This window comes from Psittacula echo (assembly GCF_963264785.1).
Source record: "Psittacula echo genome assembly, chromosome: 6".
Taxonomy (NCBI): domain Eukaryota; kingdom Metazoa; phylum Chordata; class Aves; order Psittaciformes; family Psittacidae; genus Psittacula; species Psittacula echo.
In genome coordinates, this window is record NC_137743.1 from 61,789,538 (window position 1) to 61,814,497 (window position 24,960).

Here is a 24,960-nt window from a genome sequence, read left to right on the forward strand (position 1 = left end):
GTGTTTGTATATATATACATGTATCTATATGCATATGTACACAAACACATAGATACACTTTCTTTTAATAACTGAAAACATAGCCCTCAAGAGAACTAAGCGATCAACAAGCTAGCAAAATGCTCCAGAAAACAAATCAAGATTCAGTTTGAGTCACAAGTACATTGATTTGCTTATTGCATAAAGCAAACAAAGAACTATCATGGTTACTTGCTTATATTTTTCTGTCCATGTAATTCACCTGCTAAATTTGCACACTGCTCTTCTTACCATCTCTAACTAGTGCAGGAAGGAAGATTATCAAGTAAATATGCTTTTGGTTTTGGGTTTGTTTTTTGTTTTGTGTTTTGTTTTGTTTTTAGTTTAGAGAACAGCAAACAAGAGAAGCAGACATGTTACTTCCTCCTCCTCCTTCAATGCTACTACCCCCATAAGCTTACTAACAGTATTAAAACCCTAATGGGATCTGTGTTTACAAGACTTTCTTATAGCTCTTATTTCCTCAACTAGAGTTAAAAAACACTATCTGGATCCCATAACCATTTTGCAGCAGTGAAATTACAGCGAGAATAATGTCGCAGGGTAGGAAACGTAGAGACATAGAAAACCACGTTGAAAGCAAAAAGAACAGGGGAGAGGCCTACATCAGCCCTAAGCCACAGAATGACATTTTTATGTAAAAACAGTTGAGAAGATGAATAAGCAACACAACTTTTTCATTAGCGTTTACTGGATAAGACTGATAAGATTCATAGCCAAAACCCATTAAAAATACAAATCCCAGATGGGCAGATTACAGTCCAGAATTGGAAATCTCACACTTAACTGACAAACTGCAGCAACTATTACTACACAAATTCTGCTACAACTGTCACAATAACATTTTAAGAACAGCTGGGTTTTTCAAATTGAATGCAAAAATGCTTCTTTTATCACAGGAGGGTGTCCAATTCATCCCCAAAGTCTCCGCCACCTACAGCAAAACCCATAGCACAGAGTCAAATTTCAGCTCAATTTGATTTTTGAAAATTGCTCAACACACATGACAAACAGCTCACGCATGTTAAGTCAAAATATTTCATGCTCAGACTCTCTTTTTGTTGCTGTATTTACATTTCTCTTCAAAACAAGGTAAGTTATATTATTTGGCTGACTGCATACACGTATCTCCTGACATTGTGACTTCTGACTCCAAGATTAAGACATTCTGGGAAGCAAGAATTAATTTCTTCTATAAGGTAGACCTTAAAATATGTCAAAATATAAGAAAATGAAACCCAAACTCATTTTTTATTTGCACACAAGCCCTCTAGATTTGCGGAATGCAATACTAAATTCTGGATTTGGAGCGGATGAGTGGTTCAGGTTTTTATTTTTCAGGTGTGGGTGATTTTAAACCTGTTTAGTCTGTGGTTTCCCTTCTGGTCATCTGAATATTAAAACCCCCACAACATTTCTGACCAACCCCGCCCTCCCCCCCGATTTCTGACAAACCGATTTCATGGTAGTTTTCTATTCTCACTCTCTGCATGCATACAGAGCTAAAAAAACAATAACCCCCAAACCCAAAACCAAAAACCAGCTGACTTAACTTTGCTCACCAGTGGAGAAATGGCATCGCCACCATGCTAACGTCAAGCATCGAGACTGTATCCCAAAGATTTTGTTAAAGAATCTGAGCACTTAATACAGGAGAGTTCCCACATACTCAGCTCAACTCCTGCTGTTTCAATATTGGACTGAGTTAAAAAATAATTTATGTTATTATTTTTGAAGTTACAACTTCTAAATCATAAAGTGTTCCGCTATTATGCCAGCTTCTGGTGACACTGACTCAAGATTTCATAAGACATAAAAAAGCCCTACAAAGAGAAGGCTGTAAGGCTTTATAATGCTAAGCAATAACTGATCAGAGAACTAAAACTCAGAAGATGCATGATGTGTGTGTAAGGTCCAATAGTCCTAACCCAGTAAGAGCTTAAAACAGAAAGAGTATGTCAAAAATCCCATAGCCATGTCTCAACTTTCCCTACAGTAATTCAACATTTCTTCCTGTTAGCAAAAAACCTTCTAACAGTAGCAAAACCTTCTACTGATTCAGAAAGGCTTTCTTTGAGATGCTCTGGTTCCCAGTGCCCTTTCTTTTAGAACAAAACGAATGCTGAAACAAGTAAGCAGACAAAGATGAATAGTAGGGGTTCTTATGTTAGCCTGCACAGCTCATACTAATACATGCAGCATTTACTTTCCCTGAATTTCTAGAGATCTGTGGGCAAATGGTCCCATATATATCCATATGTATATACACAGATACACATATCTTCTCAATATACCTTCTCTGAGCAGCTGCTTGCTTCTACCCCCCCAAATTCATCTGCAGTTTCCTGTGTCAGCAAGAACACTTCAGAGGCAAACCATCTGACAGAATCCTCTCTTCAAAGCAGCACAAGATGTTAATAAGAAAAATAACCACCCCTGTCGTGTTATTCCTCCTTTCACCACTGGTAAAAACAACTAAAGAATTTCAATGTGCCCAAGCAAATTTTAATTGCCAAGCAGATAACCTGCTGTGTAATCATCCCTCAAAGGTCCTCTTGCAATTAGTAGACAGAGGAAGAGCTACGCACCTGAAAATTCCTGCTGCTGGCTAAAGCACAGACTTCCCTTCTCTCCTTACAAACTCGTCTTCCTTATGTCCTTAGAGCATCTTAGCTACAATACTCTTACTATATTAGAAACCAGATCTCTAGGAAAAAACAAACCAACCAACCAACCCCTGAACCAACTCTTCGGAAGTTCAGGAGAAGGCAAAGGTGGAAAGCTACAAGTTATATTTTGTAACCAAAATGATGTTTGACTGGGGAGGGGAGGAAAATAAAGATTAAATCAAAATCCCTTATTTGGTTTCATGACTCCAGGGCAGAAACACCAGCATATTATCACTAAAATCAAATTCCTAAGATCCTAGCTGTTCTGCCTTACCATCCACATCAGATTTTGTTGTATGCATACAGTGTATGTATTTTGCAAATGCATGCAGTGTATCTACAGAAAACATTCACTCTGCAAATGTCAGAACCTCTCAAACACAATTCTAGTCCAAATCAGAAAAGCGTATTTTCCATTTAACTCTATTGCTTCTCATATGCAATAACTGTGAAAAATCTTCTGCGCAGGGCTGTGCTGATGAAAGTGGAGTATTCAATGTTATGTTGATGTCTTATGCCAGATGAGATCTATTTGTCTCTTCATAAGCTCTGTATCTCAACAGCAAAAATGTCAGCAATCTCTTTTCTCAGCTCTCACCCACTCTAACATGACTGAGATCCCAAAACTGCAATACCAGCATTAGACAGGCAATGCAGTAGTCACATCTAAACAACCTCATCTGGAAATTCAGACAAGAAAATTCTTGATCCAAACACCCTTCCATTTGCCTCCCTAAAACCAGAATTCGTATCAAAAAAAGAGCAGCCTGGGCAAGCAACCGACAGCTGTTAGAAATCCTAAAATGAACAGCAGATTTTTGTAAAGCAAGACAGACAGTGCTACAAAACACTGTATTCATGCCAGTGCTGGCCAAGGTTTCATGACAAATCGGGCATTCAGAGTAACTCTACAGCTGATGAAGCAGATCAGCTTCAGGCAAGTAATCTCCCTGCACTGTTACTCCTCACTCTCTCACCCCATGCAGAAAGCATACTGCGTAACTGGGATTGTGCATTCAGAGCACAGACATCAAACAGCTCCCGTTTCCTGAAAGCAGGGCTCAGCACTACCACTTATCCCCACTTCTGCTTCATGCAAGGTATTTTAAAACCTCAAAATTCAAAATCATCTCCATTGGCCTACAGCAGAAAAACAAGCTACAAAGACCAACAGGGACCACATATTTTTCTGAATGGAGACAATGGAACATAAACGCAAATCAAAAGGTCAGACTGCATCAGAGCTGAGGAGCAATCTCTATAGAGAAGTACTGGTATGTTTTCAGATGCTGAAAAGAAATCATACAAAACACCATGCAACGTCAACTATTTAATGTGCTGCTCTCTATTACTAGTACCCATCTTTAAGCATTACATGCAAAATTAATCTCTAATCAGCTTTTTTCCTGTGTCTAAATCCCAGAGCAGCAGCATCATTTGGCCTCCAAACAAACGCACTGGCAAACACTGAAGAGCTGCATTACTAATCATATCAGAATGAGATCAGGCCAATCTTGTTGGTGCTGATGGAAAAGTTATTGTCTGAACAGGACAGATCAAGAATGAAGCACTCTCACCTCTAGGGTAAAAAAAAGTAATAATTAAACATCTGTCAGAAACTAAAAGAGGTACCACCTCTCAGTATCACCAACAGGAAAATCTGTTTCATAGACAGGAGTCATAAGAAGTTAAGATATCTAAATGCTTTTGAAAATAATCTTACCTGACTCCTCTTTCTACCTCCTTTGGTTTTGTAAAAACCCCCCAAGTCTAACCCCAGGTCTATGGCTTTATGGGAGATAAACCGGGAACTGCGGTTGTTTAGTCTGGAGAAGAGAAAGCTCAGGAGAGACCAGGGGGACTCAATTTCTCTCTACAACTACCGGAAAGGAGGATGGAGTGAGGAGGTGGCTGGTCTCTTCTCCTGGATAGCACAAGAGGTAACAGCCTCAAGTGGTCTCTTCTCCCAGACAGGACAAGCGGTAACAGCCTCAAGCTGCACCAGGGGAAGTTTAGATTGGACATTGGCAAAAATTTCTTCACCAAAAGGGTGATCAGGCATTGGAACAGGCTGCCCAGGGAAGTGGTGCAGTCACCATCCCTGGAAGCATTCAAAAACCATGGAGATCAGGCCTTCAGTGACATGGTTTAGTGGTGGGCTTGGCAGTCCTGGGGTAATGGCTGGTCTTGATCTTAAAGATCTTTTCCAACCCAGTTGATTCTACAACTCTATGATTCTGAATTCAATTTCCCTCGCATCACCTATAGAGAGAACAAAAGGGGAGAAACAAAACCGCATACCAAGGAATGTATGAAGCAAGCAGGCAGCTACAGAATTTTTACAGAGGAGGAATTAATTACAAGCGTTTCTATCATGCACTTGTTGCTCATGACTAGCCAGGAAAAATTAACTCCCTGTCCTTGAGAAGGATAAGCAACTTAGCTGACCCCATGCACTACTTCTTTAAATGAAACCAAGTAGTCTATGAAAACTTCCAAAGGTATTCTGGGTCAAATACAACTAATTTCTCTGTGTCAGACTACATTCTCTTCAAGCTGTGCATGAAAGTTACATGCAAGTGTAAGTTACAACTATTTTCACCTGGAGCTCTAGTAAACAACTTTGCAGCTGCATTTCTCTATTTCTCCCATCTCAAAACTGACTGACCTCAGTATGAGGTAGGAAACAGAATAATACGCAGCAGGAACTGCAAACAGCTCAAGAGAATCATTAAATAATGCCTTACAGATTTCACAAAGGTACTACCTTCTCTGTAAAAGCTGTCATTTCATTTGTACACATGGTAATTTCATACTAACCCACCAGCAGGACTACTATGAAACTTACATGTCAAATACCCACCTATAATTTTTACATCATCTCAGGCACTCAAGCCATCACCAAGCTATTCAAATACACTCTAACATGAATTAACAAGGATTCATATTGGGACACTCTCCACAGGATGAAGACAGATGTAAATCAAGCAGATAAGAATTCCAGTATAGATATATTAAAAGAAAAACATTAAATGTAAGTGTTGAGAATCACAATTCGTGTACACAAATGCAGGCAAACGTGAGCATATATTGAGTACAGTAAACCTGAAGTCCTGTGAAGACCAGAAACAAGACGTGGACAGATTCCATAAGGTCATACAATCTTCGATATTCACAGGTTCACCAAGCTTTTCTGTACTTCAGGTAAGAATCTTGTTCTGTCACATACATTGACAAGATGCCAGTAAGAACAGCTCTGCTGCACATACGCATTGTTTTAATGAATATATCTAAAAAAAGAATCCAGATGGTAACTTGACTACATTCACCTTAAGGCTGCCTCACTTCTTCAGTTCTGTCTGGGGAGACATGCTCAAAGCAACATCTTTAATACATCTCAAGCCTAATGAACAAAAAAGCTGCAATTAACTTTTTTTCCACTAGTTTATCTGGAAAAACAATAAAGACCCTCACTAACTGGATTTTAAAACATTGGTCTTTTCATTTTCACATCTCCTCTAATGAATTACTCACGTTTACCAGTATTTCTGGATGGCAAAGAATGATGATTATCTGCTTAAATTTTTCATCTCTCTGAACAGAGGAGGAAGCCAGAATTGGTGACCCAAGGTGTTCACTTGCCCACTGCTTCAATGGGTTGCCTCTTAAGTGTCCTAACCTGGGAGGAAAAAGTACAGCTGCATGCCTTCCAGTAAAGACTCTCACTGCTTGTGGACCACTTCTGGGTAACAATTCTTTTATCACACTACCTATTTATCTTTGTAAAAAACACAGACTTCTTTTTCTGTATTTGTTTGGGTCTCTGACCTCCCTCTTTTTCATTTTCTGAAGTCTATTCTCCCCTTCAGCATCCAGCTTTTCTTCCACGAAGGGACAGGATTTCTTCTAAAGATGGACTTTTTCTTTCACCCTTCATCTTATCCATTTATGCTTTCCCTTTCTTCTATATGCCAATCTTTATCCCATATGAAAAGGGAGCTTGATGCCTCACAGCCACAAACTAAGCCTAGCAGACAAAAGAAAGGCATAAAAGTCAGAGACATCAAGAAATAACACTGAGGTCCTGCTTACTTGCAGCAGCTGAATGAGGATGTTTGAATTTGTTTAAAAGACACTACACTCCTGCAGCCTTTTCAGGATTCCCTTTTTATAGAAAGGGAATGTCTTAACTTTGATTTTTATTTTTTTTCTCTTGAGTGTTAACCACACACCAGTAGGGATTTAGGTAAATCAACACACAGATTTTCCAGTTGTGTACATCTTAAACGTGTTCAATGTTCTGCTAATTGATACTGGTAAAAACTGACAGTTCCTTTCTTAAGATTTTTGTTGCAGCAATCTAGAAACACTTAATAGTGATTCACAATAGAAACAGTATTTTATTAAAACCAGATACTTTTTTACAGTGTTTCTCAAAATATAATTTTCCAGAAGATTTTAATAGGTACATTAGAGCCTGACAGAGCTCCTTTGTTTCATTCTTTTCAAAGACAGCAGGTTTCCAGCTGTATGAAAGCAAATACATGAACTAAGCATAATCAAAACAGAGTTTCCACACGCCTTGCCTGTAATATTTAAAGCACCATCAAGAAATGTGCTCAAAGACATAATTTTCTATATTTCTGTTAAAAATGCTACAAAGTGATCCATCGCCTTGTCAGAACATTACCCATTCTACAGGCAAAGAAACAAAGAAGAAAGGATGCATCGAACCACATGCAAATTACGAGAAGTATAAGAATCTTCTGGCTGGTAACCCTATACTTATTGCTTGAGACTACAGAGATTCAGAGCATGTAACTCAGAAATGTGTGATATGGTATTTTGAAATTAGAACCTGCATTTTAAATATTTTGCATATTACGCACCACTGATCTTTATTCTTTATGAACAAAATAGTGTTTTAGCTAGTTCATACATAAGTGCTTTGAATTTTACATTTGGAGAGCTTGTAAGGGTGACACAAAGGAGGAGGGAGGAAAAACATCAATACAGATAAAGTGCATCAAAAAAAGTTGAAAAAAATAACTTTTAGCCATGACACTATTTTAAATTACTCTTATAATGGTGTTACAGTCCTACAATTAGAAAAATGACAGAAAAACTTGCCAATCTAAAAAGAGCAAAGAAATCTTAAAGACACTGTTGCACTTTAAGAGCTAAAGAATAGATTGGGTTTGACTCTATGGAAATGCTACTTAAAAATACAAAAATAAGCAAACAGATACCCCAGATTAATCACAGATATTCTAAATAGCCAAACATTTACTCCAGAAGTTCATTAAAGTATGTAAAACAACTCTGGAAGCCGTACATTCCTTTCTTCCTCTGGAACACAGCACTGTATATTAACTAGAACACCAGACACTTAAGAGATGATCTCTGCTCCTAGTTTTACAACTGGCAGAAGAGACGCTGTTCAAATCACTGATGTCCATTTCTGTTCGCTATTTAAAAAAACCTAGGCACCATAACCAAACAGTCTCATAAACTGGGCTATACAAAAAGCAACTTTCTTAGTTACCCTACCAAAGAAAATAAAAATCCATTTGAGTACTTAAGCCATCTCTAATCCTCTACCAACTTTTCATGGTAACTGAAATCACTGAAGTTACATTTGCTTAGAAATGAACTTCATCATATTTATTACACAAACATTGCAAAACAGGTGTTGATTGGAGTACATACTACATCAGAGAAGAAAAAAAGGGCATGGCCACAAGTCAACATGGGAGTTTCACTTCCACAACTCCTACACAGAATAACTTTTACTTTGGGTATATTACATTTAAAAACAACCATTCCTAGCTTGGGTCAATTCACTTTTGACTACTTCTTTTCCCACAATAAATATAAGGTGTACAAAAGGTGCTATTTTTCTGCATATAGGTTATGCTATGGCTTTGTTGCTGCTCTTCAAACTGAACTGGAACTCCAAAGTTGTAAACTTGCATATTGAATCACATTTAACTGATGGCCGTTCAAACATACAGATCATGCTATGACATTAGGACTAGAAGCAACATCAAAACAGAGCAAGAGGAGCATGGAACAGACAACAGCCCAATGCAATCCATGAAGCTACGTGGACACCTCCACCTATTGAACAAGCCTGCCGAGCTTCTTGAAACTTCCCATCACTTTCTCAACTCAGCAACTCACAATAAAATCTCTGATGGTCAACTGAAGAGTCATAAAGATTCACTCATGTTATAGGACATCAGCAAAAAGCAGACCCAGAAAATACAGGCTCTAAAATTGAGTAATCTGCCCAGAAATGAAGATGCACCTTGAGAGTAACTAAGCACTAATTTTAAATCTCCCAGGGTTTTCATCAGGGCAGGAATTTCACCTTCTCCTACACTTTATGTAATTTACCATAAATAAATTAATTAATAACTAAATTTGGTCTCTTTCGCCTTTATCAGCAACACTCCAGACACTGCAGGACTTTTTTTCTTTCCAGTTTCATTTCCCACTGCTTCGCTGATGGGTAACCCCAGGTTTGCAGAGAGGGCACAGCTCAAAACACAAGGCTTTCTGTGGTAGCTGTAAGACACACAAAATTAGTCTCCTGCCCAATTTCCTGCTTACAGCACCAGATCATGTAGGTATTCAAACACAATCATTTAACAAAAAATAAAAAATCAACTTTCGGTGCTAGCATTCAAAGAAGTGACATAAGCAGTACATCCAAGCATGAAAAAACCCAAACCTTAAGCATGAAAATAAAAAGCTGGTTTTACGTGTGTTATTCTGAGTAAATGATCAAAAGACACTTGCATCTCACTGAAGATTTTTTACCCAGATAACCAGACACTTCAAACCTGAAGTGTAGCTTGAGAGAAATCCTGAGATGTTTTGTCTTCGCTTTGTTTTTACCTCACAACAGACCTAGTTACCTACAGGTAAAAATATCATACATAAAAATAAAACACACTTAAACCCCACTTTTTAGCAATGAAGAAGAGCTTGAAGAAGGAAAAATAAATTAAAAGAGGAAGATAAAGAAAGGAATGGGAAACAAAGAATATCACCTGGAGTCTAGAATCAAACCTGAATCCTCATCCTTGCTTCTCCAGAAGTAAACATGACATAGAAAATAATCCCTGTACCTTTGGTCAGCCTGAAATTCAAACAAAGCATCTGTGATCTCTGGTCATTCAGCAACACATGGCTCTATCTCCTCAAGGTGAATGGAAGGAGAAAACAAACACTGAAAGAAAAATCCATGGAAGCCAGGAAGAAAGATGTGACAGGAGAAAATGAGACATTTGCCAGTGCAAAAATGAGACTTTAAAATAGAATGTGCTAAGACTTCTTGCGAGGGGAAGAGAAGCTTATCTAAAGGAAAAGGCCAGAAGACCACAAGAGAGTTAAAACTGGATTGGTCACTTAAAATCTCAGTAATAAAAAAGCACCTTTTCCTGATAGCTTCTTTACATGGTTTCTCCAGTACCCATTTCTGAAGAGACGGGTACATATATTCAATTATCTCAGAAGGGCAGAGCAAAATGCAAATGAAGAGACAAATGTGTGAGAGTCACTCAACTTGTCATCCTTCCAAAAGACAAAGGTATTACTGCCTTGTGAAATCAAGTTTTTGTTTAGTAGAAACTTCTAGACAGCTTCAAAATCTCCATCCTGGCTCTGAAGCAGTGTATTTAATTATGCCAATCAGTCTCAACAAATGACTGTCTCTAGAGCTCCTCTGTGGTGTTTTCCACTCTAATGAATCAATGTCCCCTTTGCACTTTGTATTACAACCCAGCAAGTCCCCTTCTCAACTTGGACCTGCGCTTCTGCTACATAGCAAGTCAACATCACCAGCCACTATGGAACAGAGTACAAAAACAGGTGAAATTCATTTACTAGAATGAAAAAATATAGAGAAACCTATCTTCTAGTAGCAGCTAAGCCTTCACTTTCACATTACCTTTACTCTTAGGACACCTGATCTCTGCTTATTCCATATGCAGCTGCAGTATCTTCTCACCAACATTTATATTTCTAAGATTCTGTTACTTCTATAAAGAAACTCATTAGGGAGCTATACTTTTGCTCAACAGTTACTGGTTTTGAGGCTTTAATGTTATTAGTAAACTTGGATATAATATAACAGATATATTTGGGCTAAACCAGATTTTGCATGTGTTGCACTAAATTAAAAAGAATTTACACAACGAGCAACATGTACTACACCTGTACCTCCCAGAAGTGTGAATTGATTGCATAATCTGCCTCTTGACACCAGAGACACAAAATGAAGTAGGAAAAACCCCAACAACTAGTTGTAATATTATAATACACAGTAATAGTAACAAAACAGCAGCGAACTAGAGAGTCTTCGTTTCCAAGTTCACCACTTGAGTGAGCATGCTTTGGATGGCAACAACTTTCTTCTCTGAAAAGAGCAAGAGTCTGGAGAGCACAGTATGAATTTGAAAGAGACTACATGTTTCTCCTGCTGTGCTCTTGAGCAAGAGTTAACTTGAGTTTATTAGTTACTGGCAATCCTGAGGAAGAAGTGTTGCTCTCTAAGCCACTTATTCTTTGCCTGTATAAATTAATGAACTGTCACTGTAGCAGAGCGGACACTGCTCAGACTTTGATCGGACTGTCTCTCTAAACTGATCATATCCTCACCTTAGGCGCTGTCTATTCTCTGCCAATGATTCCCTCTCTACAACTTCTACTTTTGAGGCACTGTGCCCAGAACTTAACATTGTGGGCACTCCTAACAGTTTGGAAGAACATAAACTGTCTAGGGCTGGATAATGGGAATGTTTTCTAGGAGATCACTGCCTGCATCACTTCTCAGTTAAGTTTGAGAGGATATTGCAATACAGTACACAATGGCTCAAGCTTACAGTAGAGAAAAAACCAAAGCTTTTTCACTAGCTGCCTATTGAAAACAGTTCCAACACCACTCATCAGCACCAGCAGAAGCTGGTGTAAATGAGCAAATACAAACTAAGCAAAAATATTGTGATCATAGTATTTAGCAATCCCACAGTATTTATGGCAACTTCTTAAGTGTTTGGTAAACATTCTTCTTCAGAAACTGTGAAATAGAAAGGACTAAGGGTGAGAAAGAGCTTAGAAGCTTTCAAGAAGAAACAAAGCCACACTGGGTTTGGGGAGATCAGAGTAAATGTTCAAGTACACTCATTAAGTCCTCTGTTACAAAAATCTTTATGTGAAGATAACTGGAAACAAAACATTTGCAGAAACACTAGACTTACTTCAATTACCAATGAAAAATACAACTGTTTTAAAAAGTGAGAAGGGATCATAACATCTCTCAGAATGGTTTCTGGGAACAAAAGGACTGTCCAGAAAAGCAAAGAAAAGGCAAGTAAGTGTATTCGTTGGTAGAAAGGTAACAAATTGGTGGAATGTAGTTTGATATGGAAGAAAGTTTGCTGGAGTCACAAACCAACTCAGGGAACCAGATGGTTCTGAATACACTGTAAAGATACTGTTCTTCAAACCATCCATTCACCTTAACTTCAAAGCTGAATCCCCTGGCTGCCTAGCTGAAAGCTTCTAATCAACAATGTGTACAGGTGATGGCCAAACTTCAGTTACAAGCAATATCTCATTGAAAATAAAAAAAAAAACCAACCCAGGGGTAAAACCAAGCAAACATGGCAGTCTAATTAGGGAAGAAGTCATTCTGAAAATAAGCATGCAAAATTATGACAAGACTCTTCATATTCCCAAAATTAACATGCTTTGCTGAAGTTTCCTCTGGGATGTCAGTACAAGTGAGGAAGTGGAGATGGGAGCAGTTTCAAAATCTTAGGGCATACATACAGTGGACACAATGCCTTCCTCCTTCACATTAGCAATTCAGCATTCAAAGAGAAAACGCCTTTTTAGAAAGTGATATAAGAGGACTTTACCACAGTGAAAATTAAATAAGGAAAAATCAACCATTTACATTCCTATTTTTTTTGATGTAATAACTCGAGGTACATAGTTCTATAAAGAATCCTATTCCAATGACGATATTAGAGAAACTCAGACATTTTTCTCTATCTTCCATCATCTTTCTAGCAAGTTGATGGGGTGACCAACAAGTAAGTGAGTAACTCAATGCCGTCAGTCGGCAAGTCAGCCACGCAGTTTCTACTCTCCCCACCCCCCCCCGCCCCAGAGGGATAGGGAGGAGAATCAAAAGAATGTAACTCCCACGGGTTGAGATAAAAACAGTCCAGTAACTAAGGTATAACACAAATCACTGCTGCTGCCAATAATAATAATAATGATAAGGTAAATAACAAGGGAAGAGAATACGATACCACCCGCCGAAAACGAGCCTGACAGAGCAGAGAACGTGCCCTTCTGGGAAACTCCCAGTTACATCCCCGGCCATGACATACTGTGGTATGGAATACCTCTCTGGCTAGTTTGGGTCAGGTGTCCTGTCCCTGCTTCCTCCCAGCTTCCCCTCCTCCCTGGCAGAGCATGAGACTCACAAAGTCCTTGGTCAGAGTAAACATTCTGACCAACAACTGAAAACATCGGCTTTATCAGTATTATTCCCAGGCCAAAAGTCAAAAACCACAGTGCTGCACCAGCTACTAAGAAGGAGAAAAAGTGACTGCTGCTGCTGAACCCAGGACAGTATCCACCCCTTATTCCATACCATTCACGTCATGCTCAGATCCCACATTTTCAATATACCCTCACTCTCATCTCAGTGCACTGTTATCTTAGTGCATGCACCAATCCCTATAAAGCTGCTGAGTCCATTCGGTCCATGATGTTGGGCTCCATCTCTTGGAACAGTCTTTCAGGGCAGGAGAGGCTGTGTGCAGTGTTGGATCGTTGCCTGCTGATGCTGATCGTTCCTTTACTGCAGAACGCGTCTGGTTCTATCAAAGTTCATTCTCTGTTGGGATGATGGTCGGGATGGTAGGAGGGAAGTCAGGGCCAGTCGCTGGTGCCCTGCAGACTTCTAGTTGATGGGCTATAAAAGTATTACATAGCAGGCAACAGCATACAATTGAGTTCATTGGCTGTTTTCCCTTAAAATCAAATCCCCTTGAGGTATACATCGGACTTCCTCATCTTCCTGCATTACCCACCAAGTATATCTGGGTCCCTGAGCAAAAGCAATCCCACGAGTGGGTTTGCCTTTACCTGAAGCAGGAATAACCCAGACTGTCTTCCCCTGCAAATTCTTCATGTGCACCACAGGAACTTTGTCCCCTTCTACAATATGTAAAAGTTCTGACTGTGCTGGGCCAGCCCTGTTGGCAGATCCTCTGGTGTTGACCAACCAGGTGGCCTTTGGTAAGTGTGTATCCCAATGCTTGAAAGTTCCCCCACCCATTGCTCTCAGTGTAGTTTTTCCAGCCCATTGTACTGTTTGATTTTCCCAGAGGCTGGTGCATGGTAGGGGATGTGATATATCCACTCAATACCATGCTCTTTGGCCCAAGTGTCTATAAGGTTATTCCGGAAATGAGTCCCATTGTCTGACTCAATTCTCTCTGGGGTGCCATGTCGCCACAAAATCTGGTTCTCAAGGCCCAGGATAGTGTTCCGGGCAGTGGCATGGGGCACAGCGTATGTTTCCAGCCATCCGGTGGTTGCTTCCATCATGGTAAGCACATGGCGCTTGCCTTGGCAGGTTGGTGGGAGTGTGATATAATCAATCTGCCAGGCCTCCCCATATTTATACTTCAGCCATCATCCTTCATACCAAAGAGGCTTTAATCGTTTGGCTTGTTTAATTGCAGCACATGTTTCACACTCATGAATAACCTGGGCAACAGTGTCCATTGTTAAGTCCACCCCTCGATCACGGGCCCATCTGTATGTTGCATCTCTGCCCTGATGACCTGAAGTGTCATGGGCCCACCGGGCCAAAAATAATTCACCTTTATGTTGCCAATCTAAGTCCATCTGAGCCACTTCAATCTTAGCAGCTTTATCCACTTGTTGGTTGTTCTGGTGTTCCTCAGTGGCTCGACTCTTGGGTACATGGGCATCTACATGGCATACCTTCACCATCAGGCTCTGCACCCGGGCAGAGATACCTTGCCACAGTGCAGCAGCCCAGATGGGTCTACCTTCGCGTTGCCAGTTGCTCTGCTTCCATTGCTGCAACCACTCCCACAGGGCATTTGCCACCATCCATGAATCAGTATAGAGATAAAGTACTGGCCACTTTTCTCATTCAGCAATGTCCAGGGCCAGCTGGATGGCTTTCGTACCTTCTAGTTCATGACCACTGGCCCCACTGCCCCAGCATCAGAGCAACCAGGTGATGATATGCTCCCCTGGTTGATGGGTAAAATCTTTTCACATATTCCGTAGCTCGGTTGAGGTCCAAGGTCGAGAAGTCACCTCTTCTTCTTCGTCATGTGATGATGACTCCTGATCAGATGGTGGCCCGGGTGGTGAATACATTGTTTCTTCATCTTGCTTCACCCTTCTTGCCTCTTTTTTGCTTTTTCTCTTGTGTACAGGGGCAACCGATATTGGTACGAACTGGTCCTCTGGATTAGCTGCAGTCATTATCACTGTGGTTTGAGTAGCAACTGTACTTGTTGCTGGGGGTGGTGTAGCTGCTGTGCTTTGCTGTCTGTTGCAGTTGAAGTTTGAGTAGCTACTTTTTGGTGACCCTGTACAGTGAAGCACTAAACACTCTGCATATTTGCAAAAAGCTACCCCAAGCCTTATTGTTAAATTTACAGTAAGCATAATCATAATAGCAGAAATACCTAGCAAGATAAAAAGCTGCAAAAACTAAGAAAGACATAACCGGGAGGGCAGGAGGGGGTAGTTTGTTTGTTTAAGAAGAGGACTCCCCAGCCAACAGCACTTCCATCACTCTCAGGGGGACTCCCTTGGAACTAATTAACAAAGAATTGGATGCTCACAAGAACAAACTGAAAACAGTTGAAGAAGCTAGAAATCTTTTCTATTACATAACTTGTCTGGCTGATTCCAAATGAAAATACAGGCTGAGCTCCAAACTGGAGGAAAAGAGTAGCAGAATATAGCTCCTCCTCTTTTCCCTTAGCATTTAACACCAAAAAACTCAGTGTCTAATCCCGTTTTTTGTTTGCATAGGCAACTACATCACAGGCCACTGCAAACTGGAAAGCTGGAAATAAAAACACAAAGCTCTATTCAGAATGATCACATTTCAGAAGACTCACTACAACTGACAACCTCAGGATCCAGCATGCTCTCAACACAAACTGGTCTTTCTTAGTACAAAAACAGTGTCAAAAAGAGGTGTTCAAAATAATTAAATTGGTGCAGGAGCTCTGAAATCCAATGACATCCCAGATGACAGATCCTTCATCAGACCAGACTTGCTGGCCACAAATGCACTGCATACAGTGTAGTCCCTGCAAGTGCTCCATGGTGGTAATATCTGCATGTGACTTCATAGAGTGGATAAATAATTATTTAGGCAGCAAATCCATGCTCACATATTTCTCCAAATAAGTCTGAGTAGAGCCTGCGAAGGCCAGCAAAGGCCTTGAAGCAGGCAACAGTATCCTTTCAGAATGTCTCCCTTGTTAAAATAAAACTTTTTACAAAGGAATAAAGTCTCTCTGCAGAAAAAGCCTAAGAAATATGAACCAAGTACAAGCACCCCTGCCTATGCATGTTTGCAGAACCTGGAACAGCAATGTCTCAATGTGGTGTAAATAATAACAATTATCACAACAATAATGTTTATTATGCTTCTTATGTCAGGAAAGAGACTGAGGATTGCAAATACACAGAATCTACTGAAGTGATTTTTCATTTTAATGCAACAGGTAGATGACAGCAGAGACAGAAATTGCGGCCTGCTTTTAATTTGGTCAAGAGAGCTAAAGGAACTAGGCCAAGGCCCAGAAAAACTCACAATCATACACTGAACCAGTGGAGAACAGTTATCTAAAAACATTGCAAAGTTGAACAAAACCAAACACCTTTTCAAACATCACCATATGTAGGCTACAGACTTGTATGGTTGCACAAAACGCTTTCACACACATCTGCCAAACTAGAGATATCTTTATATCCACAGCAGTATGTTTTCAAAACGTAGGCTCCTTTCCAGCAAGTTAACATGCAACAAGATTTAAAGCAAAACATGGAGTTTGCATTCTTTCCCTTGTGTCCAATGCGTACTTCTACATCTCAAGATTCATAGCTTTAGAAAGCACAATGCCAACAGTGTTACCTTTCTTTACACCAATAGTGTATTCCATACTAAACCCAACGTGTCCTGGCAGCAGTATCCAAGACAGCGATCCAACTTGGACATGCAGTCAGCATTTCTCTCACTCTCCCTTATTTTGGGTTGGGTTTTGGGGTTTTTTTGAAGCTTCCATTCTACCCTCAACTCTAACCCTGACTTGTCAAGAGACAAGTTTACATACCTCGGACTAGGATAGTTTCAAATGTATTATGAATTTAGAACTTAAGCTGCTCTGGAAAGCCTACGGTTAATGCCAATGTACTTTCTGGTCCTAACCCAGTGACAAGTGAACATTTGTCCTTAGCGTAACATGGCTAGATTTCAGCACAATTCAATATAAATTGCATTCTCTGTTCATTTAAGGTCAATGTTCAGAAGAGAATGAACTTTTGCAGTTCCAGGCTGGGAGATATTAATGAGGCAGGTGATGGTCACAAAAGCCAGCAATAACATGAAAAGCACTGACACTGGGTTGAGAGAAAAGAAAGAAAATAAAAGGAAGAATAGAAAGGGCTTGTGTAATTTCTGACAACTGTATGTCTAGGCTCCACTTGGTGTAAACACCACTTGAGTTCTAGGGTCAAGATGCATCAGAATGAGAGAGAAATTGTGCTTCATTGAAGAAAAAAATCAAGCAAAGAGTTAGTAGCTACATGATGATTTTAAATAATTCTAATTGCTTATGTTATCCATTTTCCTGTCTGCTATCACATTACCATCCAAAAAAAAAGGAAATACAACAACTCTTGAAGTAGACACACTGTAGTTTGCTGACTTCTTTGTTGCCGACTTCTTTGTGACAGTCTTAAGGCCCCCTTGTCTACCCACTGCAAAAGGAAGTTTGCTTATTTACTAGAAAGAAACGTACAGAAACTGACAAGGAAAACAGACTGCTCTATACAATGACGGCTTACATGCCTCTACATGAGTAGTTTTATAGCAGTTCCAAAACCCCCTGTTAAAACTTAGTGCATTTCAATCAAAGCAAGTGGGAACCTATGCGTAGTTATTCCCAGCCAAGTCTGCAGTTTGTTTATAGAGAACTGTTTTCAGGTTTCCAAAAGCAAGCCCACAGAATCTATTCAGAATAGCAGCACTACGGTACTACAGAGCGCATGCAGGTGAAACTCACCCAAAAGTCAGCTTTGTCCTAAGATCCCGAGTAAATCTGCAGTTTCAGTCTTTGGTCAAAAATTATCCTGACAGTGATCCTATACCTGAATTCTCTTTGCAGCTTTGCCACTCCTTCCGCACATCTCCTCACCTACCACCCCCCTTACCCCACAACTTCCACGAGTCTAAAGAGCATCGCAACTAAAACGGGCGACCTCACCTTTCATTTTGACAGTGGGAGAATTGGGTCCTGCCGATTGCTTCCTCCATCCTCTCCAGTTCTGGCAAAGGCTTTCCGCCTCAGAGATAAAGGAACAAAGAGAGTCTTCTTCAAAGCGATCAGAGTCTTCAAATGAAAACCTCTCCCCGTCCTCCCACTCCGCAAACATGAGTTCCATCACATCCAACTAGCGACGCGGGGGAAAAGAAGAAAGACAGCAACAGCACTGCTCACTCCGAGCAGGTGGATGGGCTTGAGAGCTCCTGCAGTTCTTAAAACCTCAACTTCGATTCAGTCCCCATACTGACAGAGCCTGCACTGTCTGAGGCGAGAGAAGCAGGAAATCAACTAACGGGAAGCTCGTAAAAAACCCAAAAAGAAAAAAACAAGGTTCTTTAAAAAGTTAAAAAAAAAAAAAGTTTATGTCCACAAAATGTACTTGAGGCGCAAGGGGGTGGTCAGTCTACGGGAGCTGCCCCGGGCGGGACAGGTGCTTGCAGGACACACGGAGAGGTGAAGGCTTCCGACGGCCGCGGCGCTGGAAGACAAGAGAAAGGGCCGGTTTCCTCCTCCGGGACTGCCGCCCGGATAGAACCGGTATCTGTGCGCAGGGCCGGGTCTCCCTGAGGTTGTGCTTTTCTCACTCTCGGTGCAGGAACCGGAGGCAGGGCAGGAAGGGACAGCGGAGGGGGAGTGGGAACGGACAACTTCCCTCCCGGCTCGCGGAGGCTTAGAAACGGCCCGGCAGGGCCGGGACACCCGCGGCAGGGGCGGCGCGACCTCCGGGCGGCTCGTCACCGGTGCCAGCGGGCGGCAGGCAGCGGATCCGGCCTCATGGGGGCGCGGGCGGCGGCAGGCGGGGAAAGCCCAGCTCTTGGTCGCTGGCGGGTAGGGGCGGGGGGGCAGCGGGCAGCCTGTCGCCGCCGCTGCCGCCGCTCCCGTCGCGGTTGCGCCCCCGCGGGTCTATGTGCCCATGGCCAGCGGGGACCCGCGCGCGGACGCCCCCCCGTGCCCGGCCCGACGAGCGGTTCGCTGTCCTGGCGCGACGGCGGCGGCGGCAGCGGCGGCGGCAGCAGGTCCCTGCCCGGCGCGGGCACCAAGATGGCTCCGCGCTTCCCAGCTTCACCTGCGCCACCCCCCCTCCTCCTCCAGCTGAGCCCTGCTTCCGTCGCAGGGCTTCCGGCTTCCGCTGCGAGGCTCAGGCGGGCGCGCGGGGCATGGTGGGGTAGCCGGGAACGGCGAAGGGCTGTGGGGATGCGTGCGGGACGGACACAGGTGCGGTGACCCGGGAGGGACGAGCCGAGGCCCGGCTCGTCCCTCCCGGGTCTGAGAAGGAGAGAAGAGCAGACTGGCTGTGGAAAAGCCCGGTAGCCCTTAGGCTCGCCGCCGGAACAGGCTGTGGTGCTCGGCTGGCTCCTGGCTGCCGCTCCGTAACAAGCGGGTGTACCCGGGGACAGGCTGGAGCAGCGGGCTGCGGGGTGGTTCTGCTTTGAAAGGGCTGTAGCAAAGAAAAAGCTCGTCTGTTGCGCCTGCACGAACTGCCCGAGGCAGCGGGGAGCACGAGTTGTGCTGAAATGTGGGAATGTACCCCGGAATATACCTCAAATGAGTTGCTGCTGTGGTCATCTGATTCAGATGAACGGAATAGTGAACTTGACAGAAACGTTTAAAAATAACGGGAAAAAAACACAACGGAAATAAACCATGAGGAGAATATGGCACTTACAAGAATAAGCCCTGCTCAAAAATGCCACAATGATCCGTTTCCTCAGATCAGAAAAGACCCTTGCTTTCCAACAGAGGTAGGAGTTGCAGGAGTCTCAACAACTCCTAACATTAAAACCAGGAAGTACCTCACTTGCCAGTCATGTAAGGGTTTGCCTAGAATAGGTAAGAATTTCATATTCTGTGGATTCTGAAAGCAGGAGATGTGGTATGTTTTGAGTTTTTTCTGTACTTTTGTTTTGGAGGTGTAGCTTGTTGCTTTATTGGGGGAGTAGACCAGTAAAATACCAAATAGTAAGGTTTCTCTATAAGTTGAGTAAGCATCAGCCGAACAGCAGGTCCCTTCCCAGGTGGACAGAGAAAACCAGAAAATTATGGGGAAAAATATAAATAAATAAATAAAAAAGAGCTAAGGAAGACAGAATGATGTACTGAAAGACAGCAATGAGCTGATGGTGATCATAGTAAGTCTTAAGAGATGGACCTCGAAGGAAACTCCCTGCGTGAGTTGTTCTTAGGTATGTAATGCTCAGTAGTTTAAGGTCTTGAACACAAAGATGCATTACTAAAATTCCCACCAACAGTAAGTGGTATGTTTACTTGTGCATATGTCCAATCCTTCAGTGCCTCCTAGTGTAATGCAACTTCTGGGAAGGGCCAGGACCACGAGCAAAGGCAGGCAGTGGCTTTCCTACCAGTAAAGAAAAAAGGAGAGTCTGCAGTGCTCAAATCTCTCTCCCAGACTTCATCTGACGTCTTGCTTCTCCAAAGCTACCGTTCTAAAAATACTTGCACAATTTCTTTCAGGGATCCTCTTGAGGAGGCGTCTGAGATAATAGATACACAAGAAAAGTATTCACTTCATGTCTTTTTACATAAAGAAATATATTTTAGCTAACATGAGTAGTCTTGTGCTTTTTTCTCAGAAGTTTTTGACATCAGGTTATCTGTGTACATTTTAATTCACAGGAAGAGTTCATTTATACCTGTGAACACATATATATTGCAAGGCTTAATACCTGATGGGTGATACTATCTTTAATAGTCTGTTACACAAAAAAATATATATCAAAGCCTATTAAATCAAATTGGGATCTCTGAAATTCAGAGGCTCTTGGTGAAAATAGAATTGTCTAGAACCTGTTTTTCAGCTAGCAAGCAATATTATTAATTAACTCTAGTTGTTGTAATTACTCTGTGTGCTAACGACACACAGTCGGGCAATTAGGTAATTACTGTGCTCAGTCCCTTTCTACAGCATGCAGGGTCAGAGAGATACTTAATGGAGCCTGGGGATTTAGAGCATCGAATAAAATGCTTTGCCTTTAGTTCTACAAAGTCAAAATGTTTAGATCTTGGTTCCACAAAGATAACAGTGACAGGATGCTTGATATCCTCAAAACCACCAGTGCTGAGCTCATGCAAAGTGACTCCACTGATGATAGAAAGCTCTCCACAGATGTCTGAAGGAGGATCTTCATCAGTGTAACGCGAGATGGAACCACACCGTTCTCTGCACTTGGTACTTCACTGCTTAGCCCATGGGTTCTTCTCTTTCTTTTCCCCATTGTCAGTAATCTGAGGCTTAGGACTATCACTTCTATTTTTTCAGGTAGATTTAGCCCTAGTTCCCTCTCACCTATGAATTTACCAGACTTGCGGTTTTGTTAATCTTCTACCAAGTTACTTGCATTAAGTCTATCTCAAAATGCAGTGTAATACCAAAAAACTAAAAGTTTGACCTTTGGCTAATCCAACAGAAAAGTTGTCCTGCACTAATAACCCAGCTGGATCAAATTTGTGCTGCCAAGTGACCTGTTAGTGCACAGCACCAGCAGTAATTCAAGAGAGAGACACACCTGCCAGATAATGGGAATTCTGGCAGGTTATATCAATAGCAGTCTGAGTCAAGGGCATTGCAGAGAATCTCTGCCACATGATAAAGCAGAGATACGTGAAGGTATCATAATACTTTATGATATTTATACACAAATACTTTGTGTATAAAAACATGAGTTTTGCATGAAAGAAGGGTTTCGCCTGCAGGAAAAGTGTTTCCCTGGTGAGGAAAGGGATATTTAGAAGATTGTAAGAGTCTAAAAGAATAATAAAAAACCACAGCTGACATTTTGAACTGCATTTTTGATGGAGGAAGAGGAGATGAAAGAAGAGCATAATAAGAAACTAAACACATTGTGTCCAAGGAATGAAGAGGTAATTATAAGCAAGATTCTGCACCACTCAGTGGCCCCACGTTGGGCGCCAAAAAGAACTGTCGTGGTTTAAGCCCCGGCCGTAAATTAGAACCACGCAGTCTACTTCCCCCCCCCACTCCCCAGAGGGATGGGGAGGAGAATCGAAAGAATGTAACTCCCGAAGGGTTGAGATAACGACAGATCTGACCGGAGTGTGTCTAATCGTATTTGTGATAAGCATTCAGTGTTTTAGATTAATAGTCACTCGTCACAATGCTGATTTATTGGCTCTCAAAGTTGTTGTTTTTGATCTCACAGTCTCAATATGCCGTAGGTTACTTAGAGCCGGTATTTGCTGTGTTGGTGTTTTTCAAGTGTGGGGCTTGGGCTAAGGTTGTTGTCTCGTTGTATTTTGTAGCAATGACTTGTAATACAATAGAAAAATTGATCATGAAACTGATCTGGCTTGTGTTCCCAGTGTGGTCACCACCTTTATACTTTGGGAGGTATATAATACAAATGCTTAGCAACTATACATCTTTTTTCTCCTTCCTGGGTGGTCAACCTATGAAGGAGACATTCTTTTACCCTCCCAGTGCCCCTCCCAGACCGTTTACAGCATCGTTTGAGAGTTTTGAAATTTTTGAGTGGCCTTTTAATATTGTTGAGACCTGTTTGCTGATTGTGATGGGGGTCACCATGTTGGCACGCATACAGAGTGTGTTTTGTCCACAACCATTACGTCTGATCTCAAGAGTTAAGCAGAGTCGGGTTTGGGTCTTGTCTGGGGTTAGACGACAAAATAGGGGGACCGAGAGATTTTCCCCAAGGCTGGACAGCCATGAGTGGCAAGGTGTGTGGGATAGTATGGGCAAGTACCTAGGTCAGTGGGCCCCTCCAGTGTTTTGGAATTTCACCACCGAACAAGTGCAAAATCCAGAAGAATTAGTAAAACACTTAAATGAGGTGTGCTGTCATCCTGGTCATACCAGAGAGGGACAAATCATGTCAACGTGCTGGGGCTTGGCCTATGCCTACCGGGCCTTGTTCAACGCTATCCAGCACCTTCAAAAGGGAAAAAATGTCCCTGGATCTGAGAGCGAAGCAACAGACAGCGCAGCTTCTCCAGCTCCGAGCACAGCAGCTACACCACCCCCAGCGACAAGTACAGCCACTACTCAAACTTCGACTGCAACAGACAGTGCAGCTACCCCAGCTCCAAACACAGCAGCTACACCACCGCCAGCGACAAGTACAGCCGCTACTCAAACTTCAACTGCAACAGACAGCGAAGCTACCCCAGCTCCAACCACAGCAGCTACACCACCCCCAGCAACAAGTACTGTTGCTACTCAAACCACAGTGATGACTGCAGCTAAACCAGAGGACCAATTCGTACCAATATCGATTGCCCCTCTACGCAAGAGAAAAAGCAAAAAAGAGGCAAGAAGGGTGAAGCGAGATGAAGAAACAATGTATTCACCACTCAGGACAGCATCTGGTCAGGAGTCATCATCACATGATGAAGAAGAAGAAGAGGTGACTTCTCGACCTCGGACCTCAACTGAGCTACGGAATATGCGAAAAGATTTTACCCGTCAACCAGGGGAGCACATCATCACCTGGTTGCTGCGATGCTGGGACAATGGGGCCGATGGTCACGAACTAGGAGGTACGGAAGCCAAGCAGCTGGGATCACTTGCTAGAGAAGGGGGAATTGACAAAGCAATTGCAAGAGAGAAAAAGTCCCTCAGTCTTTGGAGGCGGCTCTTGGCAGCTGTGAAAGAAAGATTTCCATACAAGGACGATGTTACGAGTCGTTCGGCCAAGTGGACTACTTTAGACAAAGGCATCCAGTCTCTGAGGGAATCAGCCATCGTAGAGATGATTTATCACATCAAACCGAATAACGGAGATATACCCATAGACCCAGATGAAGTCGAATGTACACGACCCATGTGGCGAAAACTTACACGGAATGCACCGTCATCATATGCCCATTCATTGGCAACAGTAACCTGGGGTGATATAGTAACACCAACAGTGGATGAAATGATTCACAAACTCCGAGAGTTCGAAGACAATCTCACCCCTTCCATCATCTCAGCTGTGGAAAAACTGTCCCAGGATGTCAAACAATTGAGGGACGATCTATCTGATTTATCCAGCTCCTCACGTGTACCAACATACGTCTCAGCTGTTAACAAAAGACGTCCTATTGTTCAAGACAGAAGATATAGAAGGCAAACACCACGGGCCACCCTATGGTTTTACCTGCGGGATCATGGAGAAGACATGACGAAGTGGGATGGAAAACCTACTTCAGCTTTGGAGGAACGGCTGCATGAATTGAAAATAGGAACAAGGGTCAAGACTAATCATCCCATGAGAGCTGCGGCTTCAGTCTCTGGTGAGCAGGTTCCCAGATGGAGCGGAAGAGCTGATTTTACTCCAGCTCCTGTGATAACGAAGAATAATCCCTTTCAATACGACTTAGGTGTCCAACGTTGTGATGACTGTTAGAGGGACCCTGCCTCCAGCCAGGTGGAGGTAGGGGATAATCGGATTTACTGGACTGTGTGGGTCAGATGGCCTGGCACATCAGTCCCACAGAAGTATAAAGCTCTCGTAGATACCGGTGCACAGTGTACCCTGATGCCGTCAAGCTGTCAAGGGGTGGAACCCATCTATATCTCTGGAGTGACAGGAGGTTCCCAAGAGTTGACTGTACTGGAGGCTGAGATCAGCCTGACT

The 24,960-nt window shown here is 42.3% G+C and overlaps 1 protein-coding gene across 2 annotated transcripts in view; it reads right to left on the reverse strand.

Annotated features, from left to right (window-relative positions):
• Nucleotides 1-19,404, reverse strand: part of ZSWIM8 (zinc finger SWIM-type containing 8) — a 79,161-nt gene extending 59,757 nt beyond the window's left edge. For both annotated transcript variants that reach the window (XM_080620513.1, XM_080620512.1), the window contains exon 1: nt 18,287-19,404. In XM_080620513.1, coding sequence (XP_080476639.1) covers nt 18,287-18,464 — 178 coding nt within the window. In that variant the 5' untranslated portion in view covers nt 18,465-19,404. The remainder of the gene's footprint in view (nt 1-18,286) is intronic.
• Between the last annotated feature and the right edge of the window lie 5,556 nt (nt 19,405-24,960).